Source organism: Cygnus olor, chromosome 2 (genome assembly GCF_009769625.2).
Source record: "Cygnus olor isolate bCygOlo1 chromosome 2, bCygOlo1.pri.v2, whole genome shotgun sequence".
Taxonomy (NCBI): Eukaryota; Metazoa; Chordata; class Aves; order Anseriformes; family Anatidae; genus Cygnus; species Cygnus olor.
The window spans coordinates 160,083,534-160,095,498 of record NC_049170.1 but is presented as its reverse complement, the minus strand read 5'-3'; the positions used below and the strand labels follow the sequence as shown (position 1 = coordinate 160,095,498).

The window sequence follows — 11,965 nt, the reverse complement described above, 5'->3', positions numbered from 1 at the left end:
GATCTGGGGACATGGGGATATGGGGACGTGGGGATATGGGGATATGGGGACATGGGGATATTGGGACATGGGGATCTGGGGATATGGGGACATGGGGATATGGGGATATGGGGACATGGGGATATGGGGACGGGGATATGGGGACAGGGGGATATGGGGATATGGGGACATGGGGATATGGGGATATGGGGACATGGGGACATGGGGATATGGGGACAGGGGGATATGGGGATATGGGGACAGGGGGATATGGGGACAGTGGGGATATGGGGACATGGGGGATATGGGGATATGGGGACATGGGGACATGGGGATATGGGGACATGGGGATATGGGGACAGTGGGGATATGGGGATATGGGGACAGGGGGATATGGGGACATGGGGATATGGGGATATGGGGACATGGGGATATGGGGACAGGGGATATGGGGACATGGGGACGTGGGATATGGGGACGTGGGGGTGTGGGGATATGGGGATATGGAGACATGGGGATATGGGGACAGGGGGATATGGGGACGTGATGATATCGGGACATGGGGATATGGGGACAGGGGGAAATGGGATATGGGAATATGGGGACGTGGGGCTATGGGGACGTGGGGCACGGTTATAAGGAGGCAGGTTGCAGGGCCACAGAGCAGGGGGTAAGGAAGTGGAGTTGGGGATGAGGACTGGGAGCACTGGGAGTTGGTGTCCCAGACAGTACTGGGGGCAGTGGTCCTGGGACAGACTGTACTGGGGGTACTGGGAACACTGGGAGTGTGGGCTCTATAGTCGGTATACTGAGAGCGCTGGGAGCACTGGTGTCTGCCCTGACTGTACTAGGGGCACTGGGGGCACTGGGATGGGAGCACTGAGTGCACTGGGAGCAGTGGGATGGGGCACTGGGGGCACCGGGAGCCTGGGATGGGAGCACTGGGGGCACTGGGAGCACTGGGAGCACTGGGGGCATGGGGATGGGGGCATTGGGCGCACTGGGCGCACTGGGATGGGAGCACTGGGCGCACTGGGGGCACTGGGAGCCCTGGGAGCCCTGGGATGGGGGCACTGGGGGCACTGGGAGCACTGGGAGCCCTGGGATGGGAGCACTGGGGGCACTGGGGGCACTGGGGGCACTGGGGGCCCTGGGGGCACTGGGAGCGCTGGGAGCACTGGGGGCACTGGGGGCACTGGGAGCACTGGGAGCACTGGGATGGGAGCACTGGGAGCACTGGGGGCACTGGGGGCACTGGGGGCACTGGGGGCACTGGGAGCCCTGGGATGGGAGCGCTGGGAGCACTGGGAGCACTGGGCGCACTGGGAGCACTGGGAGCACTGGGATGGGAGCACTGGGAGCACTGGGGGCACTGGGGGCACTGGGAGCACTGGGAGCCCTGGGGGCACTGGGAGCCCTGGGATGGGAGCACTGGGAGCACTGGGGGCACTGGGGGCACTGGGAGCATTGGGAGCCCTGGGATGGGAGCACTGGGAGCACTGGGGGCACTGGGGGCACTGGGAGCATTGGGAGCCCTGGGAGCACTGGGGGCACTGGGCGCACCGGGAGCCCCGCGCTCCCAGTTAGGGGTTCCCCCCCCCCACTTAGTGCCCCCCCCCCACTTAGTGCCCCCCCCCGTGTCCCGGCGCGCAGCCGCGGGGGGGGGGCGGGGCGGGGCGGGGGGGTTGCCGCGGTCCCTGTTGCCGGCTCCGGTTCGGGGGCGCCCCCCCGCGGCCCGGCGGGGCTGGGCCCGTCCGAGGGCGCCGCCGGGAGCCGCCGGGAGCCGCCGGGAGCCGCCGGGAGCCGCCATCTTGCGTCGCCCCCAGCCGCGGGGAGGCCGCGCCCCGCCCGCAGCGCCCGGTGCGGCGCCGCCAGGTGCGGGGGGGGCGGGGGGGGGGGCACGGGGGGGGGGGGCGGGGGGGCGGCGGGGGGGGGGGGGGGGGGAGCGGGGGGGGGGGGGGGGGGGGGGGGAGGGGAGGGACGGGAGGGGGAGGGGGAGGGGAGGGGGAGGGGACGGCGGCGTGACGGGGCGGGAGGGGGCGGGGGTGGGGCGGGAGGGGGCGGGAGGGGGAGGGGTGGGAGCGGGAGGGCACGAGTGGGAGTGGGCGGGAGGGAGTGGGTGTGAGCGTGAGTGGGCGTGAGTGGGTGTGAGTAGGCACGAGTGGGAGCGGGTGGGTGGGAGGGGGAGTGGGCGTGGGGGCGAGTGAGTGGGGGTGAGTGTGGGAGTGGGTGGGCGTGAGAGCTGGGGTGGCGGCGGGGGTGAGTGTGAGCACGAGTGGGAGTGGGTGGGCGTGAGTGGGTGTGGGCATGAGTGGGGGGCGTGGCGGTGAGTGGGGAGCGGGTGGGTGCGGGTGGGCGTGAGAGCTGGAGTGGTGGTGGGTGTGAGTGTGAGCACGAGTGGGAGTGGGTGGGTGAGTGGGAGTGGGTGGGCGTGAGTGTGAGGGCGAGTGGATGTAGGAGTGGGCGTGAGTGGGTGGGAGTGGGAGTGGCAGTGGGAGGGTGTGAGGGAGTGCGAGTGGGGGTGTGAGTGGGGGTGGGAGTGGTGCTTGTGGGAGTGGGTACGGGCCGAGTGGGACATGAGTGGGAGTGGGTGGGTGTGTGGGAGCAGGGGTTAATGTTGGAGTGGGTGTGAGCAGTCTGAGTGGGAGTGGGTGTGAGTGGGTGTGGGTGTGTGGGTGTCAGTGTGGGCATGACCATGGGGAGGGGGCAGGCGGGGCGCTGCCAGGGGTGGGGGCACACGCGGGTGGCCCTGGGTGCGGGGGGGCTGCAGCCGAGAGGTGCTGGTGGCGCGCTGAGCGCCCGCTGTGCCACGCTGCGCTGCGCCGTGCCGTGCGGCGCCGTGCCGTGCCATGCCGTGGTGTGCCATGCCATGTGGTGCTGCGCCGTGCCGTGCGGTACCATGCCGCAGTGTGCCGTGCCATGCGGCACCGCACTGTGCCGTCCTGTGTGGTACCATGCCACGCTGCGCCACGCGGTGCCGTACTGTGCCATGCGGTGCTACGCCGTGCCATGCGGTACCGCGGCATGCCATGCTGTGCCATGCGGTACCACACCACGACGTGCCATGCTGTGCCGTGCAGTCCCACGCCGTGCTGTGCTGTGCCATGCGGTACCACGCTGTGCCATGCAGTACCAGACCATGCCATGCCGCACCGTGCCATGCGGTACCACGCTGTGCCGCCCCCACCCCACACATTCCCAGCCCCTGCCCAGACACCGCCCCCCCCCCCCCCCCCCCCCCCCCCAATGGTTTGGGGCTGTTTCATGGCTTTTCCGGAGCCAGCTCCGAGCAGCCCGGGAGGCCGGGGACACCCCCACGGTGCCACCTCACCAGACCGTGCCGGGTCCTGGCGGCACCGTCGCCCAGCCTGTAGCTGGGACCCAGCCAGAGCATGACCGGGGCCGCATCGCCCAAAGCCTGGTGATGCCGGGGCTCAGCCTGCGGAGCGGGGCCGGCCGCTCACCCTCGGGGGCGATCTCAGGGCATGCGTGGGGCCGTGGCAGCGGCCGAGCACCAGGGCCATCGGCAAGGCAGCGGGGCTCCGTGGTCGGAGCTGTGGCGAGGGTCGAGGTGTGTCGGTGTGCCCGCAGCTCCCCCAGCCCTGGCGTGTGGTGCTGGAGGCGGACATGTGGGGCTGGAGTTGGTGGGAGCTGAATGTGGTGGGGCTGGAGGTGACCAGAGCCGGAGCTGTGGGGCCGCACAGCGATTCCGGAGCCGCTCTCAGCCGTTCTGCCCTGTTCGTCCCGGCCCCGTCCTCCTGGATTCAGCCACGGCCGCTCCCCGGGAGGTTTTGGCCTCTGGGTGCTGGGGCAGCCTCGTGCCCTTGCCCAGGGCAGGGACTGCGGTGGTCGAGCTCCTTGCTATGTGCCGTGTCCGTGTGCTCGGTGTGCCGTCGGCGCTGCCCGCTCCCGAAGCCCCGCTGCCGCGCCGCGTGGCCCTTCAAGTCCTGCACAAACCCTTCACAAAACCAAACCGCCGCTGCCCGGCCACTGGCCAGCACCCCGTAGCAGGGCTCGCGCTGCCGCAGTTTCCTCCCCGCCAGCCGCTCTCGCCCCGTTCCCCGATGCAAGCGGTGCCGCCGCGGCCTTGGCGATGCCGCGTGCGCTCCGTGCCCTCGCGCCGCCCCCCCCGGGCCGGCTGCTGCAGGGACACCGCGTCCCGCGGCCGCCCTTGGCTCCGCGTCTCCCTGACCCGGTGCGGCTCTTGGCTGAGCACCGAGTGGAACTTGGCTCGCTGACGGCTTCCCCACCTCCGCTGCCCGTCTCGGGGCCGTGCTGTGCCTGGCCATGGGGTCCTGGCTCTGCGGCTGCGCCCCGGGCCACATCCTGCACCCCAGCCCCACTGAGAGCAGATGGTGACAGCCGCGGGTGCCACGTCTGCCCGGTAGCGCGGTGCTGGTGCCAGACACCGCCCCATCCCTGTTCTTGTCCCCCAGTCCCACAGGACCCAGGCCCGGCCAGCACTGCCCTGTTGGTGACACTTCCCGGGCCTCCCCCAGCCTGGCTTTGCATCTCCTCGAGGGCAGGCGTTAACTCCAGTGGTGCTGGGGTGGGTGGCGTGGGGCTGGAGCTGGAGCATGGCGAGCGGCTGGGGGGTGCGGAGCCCCTCGCTGTGCTGCCTCGCGCCCACCCGGCGCACCCCAGACTCCGATTTCTGTTGCGTCCGCCGGGCTCTCACCCCGGCTGACGTGTGTTTGTATTTTTAGGGTGAGCGAGGCGCCGCGCCTCTGGCCGTGGAAGCATGTCGGGGCCGGTGCCGAGTCGGGCCAGGGTCTATGCGGACGTGAACACTCAGAGACCCCGCGAGTACTGGGACTACGAGTCGCACGTCGTGGAGTGGGGGTACGCCGGGGCGAGAGCCGGGGGCGCGCTGCGGGGACGCTTTTGGAAGCCTGTGGAGGGCCCCGCGGGGCGTCCCGAGCCGGAGGGTTCCCACACGGATTATTTTTATCGTTGGGAAGCGTGGCCACACCGAAGGGGCTTCCCAGCGTGGCCTCTGGGCCTCCTCCCCTGCCCCGTGGGCCTCCAGAGGGTGTTCAGCCCGCGGAGCTGGGCCGAGCCCCAGAGCCGGGCAGGACGCGGGCTGCGGCAGCGCGCTGACAGAGCCGGCACAGGGCTCGGAGCCGCGACGGCCTCTCCGCCGCCGGGGGTGCCCCGAGGCCCAGCCTCCGGGATGCGCGGCGGAGGCCGGCTGCTTGACGCGGCACCGGGCGGTGCGGCCGCTCGGGTCCGGGCGTCACGGTGCAGCTGGGAGCGCCGGAGGCTGCTCCCGCTCGGCAGCACGGGTACGAGCTGGGCTGTCCCACGCCTCCTCCGTTCGCCTGAGGCTGCGGCGCTGACCCCGACCCTGCCTGCGGGCAGCCCCGGCTCCGTTGTGCCGAGCAGCGAGCGCTCCGTGGTGTGCTCCGGGTGCCAGCGGCCGTCCCGCGTCCTGTCTGGCGGCCGGCAGCGAATGGGGCCGGGCTCGCACCCCGAGGCACCCTCCTTCCTGCGCTCGTTTCTCCCCGCCAGCCCTGGCCGTGCCTTCCCCTTGGCACAGCACAGTGGCTGCTGCTTCCTTCAGCCCCCTCGGGTGACCGCTCGCACCTCCGTGCATCTGACCCGTGGGCATTGGCACGGTTGTTTTCTCCTCTCCTGGCTCCCATGCACAGAGCGTTTATTCCCGCGACCCCTTTGGGGGGTCCGAGACCCTTCCCGCCCGGTGAAGAGCGGGGGGCCCTGGGCTGGAGGCGTTTCCGTCGGGTGCTTTGTGGCTCTGTGCTGTCACCCGCCCGCTGGCGGACTTGGGAGCGGGCAGTGAGGATGCAGCTGGGCCCCGTGACACCAGCACGCTCCGTGCCTGTCCCTGGGGGGGAGCCACGCGTGCTCCTCTGCTGCCCTTGGCGCTGCTTCCCCCGGAGCGGCCCTGAGCCCCGGCCCCGCCGCTCTCCGCGGTCTCACCAAGGCGCTGGCGCTGGAGCCGCCGCGCTCCGCCACGGCCTGGCTGCGGTCCCCTCACCACCTCTTCCTCTGCTTCCCCGACAGCAACCAGGATGACTACCAGCTCGTGCGGAAGCTCGGCCGCGGCAAATACAGTGAGGTCTTTGAAGCCATCAACATCACCAACAACGAGAAGGTGGTCGTGAAAATCCTCAAGGTGGGCACGCGCAAGGGCTCATCGCTGCCGGGCTCCTTGGCGTCTCGGACTGACCGCGGCTGCTTCGTGCCCTGCGGCTGAGCGCGGGCACAGCCCCACAGTCTGGGGGCTCTGCGGGCTGCCCCAGCCCCTGATCACCTTCGGGGCCTCGTTTTGGCTCGCAGGGGGCGAGTTCATTATCCCAGTAGGACTAAACCAGGCGTAGTTATGGTTTGTAGGACGTGAGAGTTACAGGGCATGGGTCGGTCCTCGCAGCGCTGCCCGTGCGAGAGAAAGTGGAGGTGGGAGGAGGGCACCAGTTAGAGGGTGAGGGACAGGTTGTGGGTGAGAATATGAGCCTGGGAGATGGGCATGTCCTCGTTAATAAACCCAAAACGAGCTGGGGGCTCAGGGTCAGGAGGAGCCCCCTGATGTGGGGGGACCCGAAGGCGCTCGGGCTGGGCTCCCCGACATACACTTCCCCTGGGCAACACCGCGCGGTTCCAAAGATTCAACCCGGGGCTTGAAGAGACCAAGCTCGCTCCTAGGCTGCTTTTCCTAGGGAAAGAATTCCCCGAGGGCCCCCCCCAAAAAGCAGGACACGCGGTTCCTCCGGTGGTGGGGAGCTGCTGTCCTCGGGGGGCAGAGCCGCAGCGCCCGGGGAACGCGCGCGCTCGCCGCGGTGCGAATGGCCGGCGAGGGCTCTGACCGGCGCCTGCTTTGCGTTTGCCAGCCCGTGAAAAAGAAGAAGATCAAGCGCGAGATCAAGATCCTGGAGAACCTCCGCGGGGGCCCCAATATCATCAGCCTGCTGGACATCGTGAAGGACCCCGTGGTGAGGAAGGGCACGGGGCAGCGCTGCAGCCACCCACGGCAGTGCCGTGGAGGCCTCGAGAGGGTGGAGATGGGGAGGCAGCAGCGGGGCCGTGCATGGGGGGTGCGGGGCTTTGGGCACGGACCCTCCTGGAGGCGAAGCACGGGGCAGGACGCTCCCCTCCACCCCACTGCCCCCGCGCCTCGCAGCCTGCTCCAGCCTTTGGCAGGCGCCGCCGTTCCAAACGGGGCCTCCCTCACGCCTGCCTCAGCTTGGCCCCCAGGACCGAGGTGCGAGCACGAGGATGGGGCTGGGCACACTGCCGGCCCAGCTCCGTCCACACCCTGCACCGGGCAGCCCCAACCTCTTTTTTCCCTCTTTTCCCTCTTTTTTCCCTCTTTTCCCTGTTTTCTCCCCTCTGCCTGGTGCCCTGCCGCTCCCGCCCTGCAGTCCCGGACGCCCGCCCTGGTCTTCGAGCACGTGAACAACACGGACTTCAAGGTGAGCGCCCGCCACCGCGGGGACCTGGAGGGGGCTGGGAGAAGCTGGGGGGGGTTCTGGCCCCCCCTGCAGAGCCGGCAGCGCGTCCCAGTTCCCCCACAGTGTCACAGACGTGGTACTGCAGCCGGCTGCTCTTTGCTGTTTGACAGCTGAGGGCCGAGCCGCGGCACCGAGCCGGTGCTCACGCTTGTACCAGCCGATCCCGGTCTCTCCGCCCCGGCGGTGCCCGGCGTGGGCTCGCAGTCACCACCGGGCGCTGGTAGCGGGCAGGGGCTGCGGAGCCAGCGGGGCTGAGCGGAGGAGGTGGGAGGTCAGGGAGGTGGGAGGTCGGCACGACGGCAGCGATTTAGCGAAGCTGCTGCCCAGGCTGGGGGCTGCTCCGCTCCGTTCTCGCGAGTCACGAACGTGCTGGAAGCCCCGGTGCTGCCCTGTACCCTCCCTGGCTCCTGTCCCCAGGGTTTGGCTTTGGGCCGCTGCAGCCTCGGGAGGGCACGCACGCTTCCGCCCTCATCCCAGCCCCGGGTGGGAGCTGAGCCCCCCGGGCACGGTTTGGGAGCTCCCTGGTGCCCCTTGGTGGGTGTGGGCTGGGTCCAGGCCAGTTCTGCATGCTGTGGCACAGCCCGGCCGCCCCGCTCCTCCCTGGGGTGTGCTGCTGTGAAATTTGGGGGACTTTGGGGGTGCTGAGCTGCCCCAGAGCTGTTCTCCCCCTTGGTGCTTCTGCTCTGGGGCCGTGGATCCCAGACGCGCCCCCTTGGGAGCGTCGGGCGGGCGCCGCGCTGCGTTCACCGCCTCTCCCTGTTCTCGCAGCAACTCTACCAGACGCTGTCCGACTTCGACATACGGTTCTACATGTACGAGATCCTAAAGGTGAGCTCCCGGGAAGCCCTCCCTCGAGCAGAGAGCTGCCACCAACTCCTCTGGCCAGCCCCCAAGGAGCTCCGCTTGGCCCCGAGGCCCGGCTGCGGCACCGCCGGCCGGCCGCGGTGCGGGGAGGCTGCGAGGCAGGTGGCGGCGGAGCGCAGCGGCGAAGGCTGAAGGGGATGAGGCCACCGTGCCCTTGGGCAGCCTCCTGCTGCCACCTGCCTCCGCGGCCCACGGCGCTGGGGCTGGTCCCCAGGGCGCCGTGTGCCTGCCCCATCCATCACCGCCCACGCAGGACAGGGCCGGAGGCCCCCGGGGACACGTTTGTGCTCGCCGAGCCTGGCGTCACCGGCGCGGGGCCGGCCGCGGCGCAGCCTTGGGGTCTGTCCTTCGTGCCGGCCCCGCCGGCCCCCCACCCCTGCCGCCCGGTGACGCGCGGGGCCTGACGCCGCTGTTCCGTCCGCAGGCGCTGGACTACTGCCACAGCATGGGCGTCATGCACCGCGACGTCAAGCCGCACAACGTTATGATTGATCACGAGCACAGGAAGGTACGGCGGGGCACAGTGTGCCCCCACCCTGCCCCCCGGTCCCTCAGACGAGCCGTGGCTGTGGCTGTCTCGGCACGGCACCGTCTCCTCTCCCAGCGCCCTGCGCCCAGCCTGGCCGCGGTGGTTTGACCCCCGAAACGTCCCCGGCGCGGTGCAGCTCTGGTGCTGCCCGTCCCCGATCCCTGCTCCCGAGCCCTCGCGGGGAGGCCTGGACTCGCAGCTGCTGGTTTGGCAAAAAGGGGCGGCCATAAAACCCGCACCTGCGCCCCGTAAACCCGCTTTATTTGCCAGCTGCTTGTCGGCAGCTCAGGCTTGTAAACCTAACTTCAGATCCCTTCCGGCGCGCTGCGGCGCCCGGCCACCTGCGCCCCCCGCATAAATCGGACTTCAAACGGCGTCTGCGGGGGCCGAGCCTCCCGTGGCCAGTAAACACCCCGTTATCGGAGCGGAATGGGGCTGGCCCCACGTGCCCCTTGGGCACGCTGCCCTTTGAAACTTCCCCGTCACCGCTGCCGCGATGGCCCGGCACCCGGCGCGCCCAGCCCGTGCCCTGGGCTGATCCCATCCGTCCTTTCCCCTAAATTCATGCCAACCCCCAAGGGGGAGCCGGAAGGCTCGCTGTGGGCAGCAGAGGTCCCGGTGTTAATAACGCTTTGGTTGGAGGCGGGGTGGGGGGGGGAGGGAAACGCGTTTCCTACAGGAGCCGGAGGGCTGTGGTCAGGGAGCGCCGGCTTCACGCGAGGTCTGCAGGGACCGGCCGGGCGCTGTGCGGCGTTAATGGCCTGCCTGATGGACCGGGGCCTGCCTCATCTGCTGCCCTAATGAGCGGGGCTGGGGGGGGGGGGGTGATCCTGATGAGTCTGAGAAATGATCTGAAAATTTGGGGGGGGGGGGGGGGGGGCGCTTGACGAAGCGGCCATGGTCATCGGGGTGCCGCTGCGCTGTGCTCGTCCTGCCGCGGCCACCACGGGGCTCGGCACCGCTGTCACCGCGTGCGCCACGATGGGGCCGGTGCTGGCGCTGAGCCCCGCGGGCCGGGAGCCCCCGGGGGGGCAGCGGGGCCGGTGCCAGCGCCCTCCCTTTCTCCCTGCCTCCCTCCCTCCCAGCTGCGCCTGATCGACTGGGGGCTGGCGGAGTTCTACCACCCCGGCCAGGAGTACAACGTGCGGGTGGCCTCGCGCTACTTCAAGGGGCCGGAGCTCCTGGTGGACTACCAGGTACGGCTCCGGTGGCCGCTGGGGGCTGGGGGCACACTGGGGGTCCCCGCTCGGGGCCGTGCCAGCAGCCTGGGAGCGTCGCTGAGCTCCTGCCCCGTTCCGTGTCCTTCCCAGATGTACGACTACAGCCTGGACATGTGGAGTTTAGGCTGCATGCTGGCCAGCATGATCTTCCGGAAAGAGCCCTTCTTCCACGGCCACGACAACTATGACCAAGTGAGGCCACCCCCCCCGCCCCCTCCCCCCCGCCCTGCCTCACATGCCACCCCACTGTGTCACCCTCTGAATCCCGGGGTCCCCCCCCCAGTCCAGGGTCTCCTCTCGCTGCGTCCTTCCCCCTATCAGAGGAGCCAGGCGGAGCGCTGGCGGTGGCTACGTCCAGCCCCTGGGCAGGGGGCGAGGCACTGGTTATACTGGGAGGCACAAATGGAGCCACCTGCGGGCACCCCGTGGCAGGGCTGTGGCACCCTGTAACACACCCACGCATCCCTGGCTGCTCTGAGCGGGGCTGCTGGCATCAGGGAAGCAGCTGTGGGACACGGGTTTGGAGGTGTCTGGCAGGAGCAGAGATGTTCCCCGGCCGTATCGGCTCCGTCAGCGGCGCCAGCGCCAGCCCGGCAGGCTGTACGGCTCCCTGCTCACACCAGAGCACAGGGCACTTGCTGGTACCTCCCGGCTGCTTTCCTCCACAAATGGCCACGTCCCCAGTGGGGGAGTGAGAGCGGTGGGGTTAGGACTGGGCCAGGCGGGCGGGGAACTGGTCCCTGCCATCACCACCAACCCCGCCACTTTCCCCCCCTTGTGCCAGCTCGTGCGCATCGCCAAGGTGCTGGGGACGGAGGACCTGTACGACTACATCGACAAGTACAACATCGAGCTCGATCCCCGCTTCAATGACATCCTCGGCAGGTGGGTGGATGGCACAGCCGACGCGGTGGGGATGGGTGGCAGCGTCCTGCACCAAGCTGCCCCGGCGCAGACACCGCGCGCGGTGCTGGCCGTGCCGGCTCTGCCATCCTCCTCCTCCTCCTCCTCCTCCTCCTCCTCCTCCTCCTCCTCCTCCCGGCAGACACTCGCGGAAGCGGTGGGAGCGCTTCGTGCACAGCGAGAACCAGCACCTGGTGAGCACCGAGGCGCTCGATTTCCTGGACAAGCTGCTGCGCTACGACCACCAGACGCGGCTGACGGCCCGCGACGCCATGGAGCACCCCTACTTCTGTACGTCCCGGGGTGCAGCGAGGCGCCGGCGCTCCCCTCGGCGTGCCGGGGGCGACCCCTGACGCCTTTCCCTCTGCCCCGCAGATCCCATAGCAAAAGACCCGGCGAGGATCGGCCCCTCGGCCGGGCTCTCGGCCAGTACCACGCCTGTCAGCTCCTCCAGTATGTTGGCAGGTGGGTGCTGGCGCGGGGGCACCAAGGGCTCGCCGGGGGCTCGGGGCTGCCGGGGTCGCGTCATCCCGAGCCGCGCCGGCTCCTGGCTCTGCCTCCTGCTCCTGTCCTCGTCCTGCTGGAGCCTGACGCCCCGTTCTCTCCCCGGCGCAGGCATTACCTCGATGTCCGCGGCCCAGCCCATCAGCAGCCTGGCTGCGTCGCCCGTCATCTCCTCTCCGAACGCTTTGGGCTCGCCGGTGCCCGCCGCAGTGGGCGCGCAGCCCTGACCTCACGCCGCCACCGCCGGCTCCCTGCAGCGCCCAGCGCCGCGCCGCCTTCACCCTCCCGCCGCCCCTGCGCCAGCCGCGGGCCCCGGCCACCGACAAGGGGTGGGGTGGGGGTGGGGGGGCGCTCTGGAATTTTATTTTTATTTCTGTCGAGTACGAAACACAAAAGAGCAAAGACGTAGGTTCCTTTTTCCCCCCCGTGCCGTAACAATATCGCGCGCTCTGGCTACGGACCAAGGCTGATCTCCGTTGCGTCTGTGTCGGGGTAAA

General features: G+C 69.8%; 1 protein-coding gene across 1 annotated transcript; it reads left to right on the top strand.

The window, feature by feature from the left end:
• The first annotated feature begins 1,722 nt into the window (after window positions 1–1,722).
• LOC121065068 (casein kinase II subunit alpha-like) lies at window positions 1,723–11,870 on the top strand. The gene is made up of 13 exons (XM_040547503.1): window positions 1,723–1,854; window positions 4,686–4,821; window positions 6,004–6,115; window positions 6,828–6,929; window positions 7,359–7,409; window positions 8,217–8,276; window positions 8,737–8,820; window positions 9,927–10,037; window positions 10,152–10,253; window positions 10,846–10,946; window positions 11,107–11,255; window positions 11,340–11,429; window positions 11,580–11,870. Exons 2-13 carry the CDS (start codon window positions 4,721–4,723, stop codon window positions 11,693–11,695), a joined length of 1,179 nt encoding a protein of 392 aa, XP_040403437.1. The 5' UTR covers window positions 1,723–1,854; window positions 4,686–4,720; the 3' UTR covers window positions 11,696–11,870.
• The last annotated feature ends 95 nt before the right edge of the window (window positions 11,871–11,965 follow it).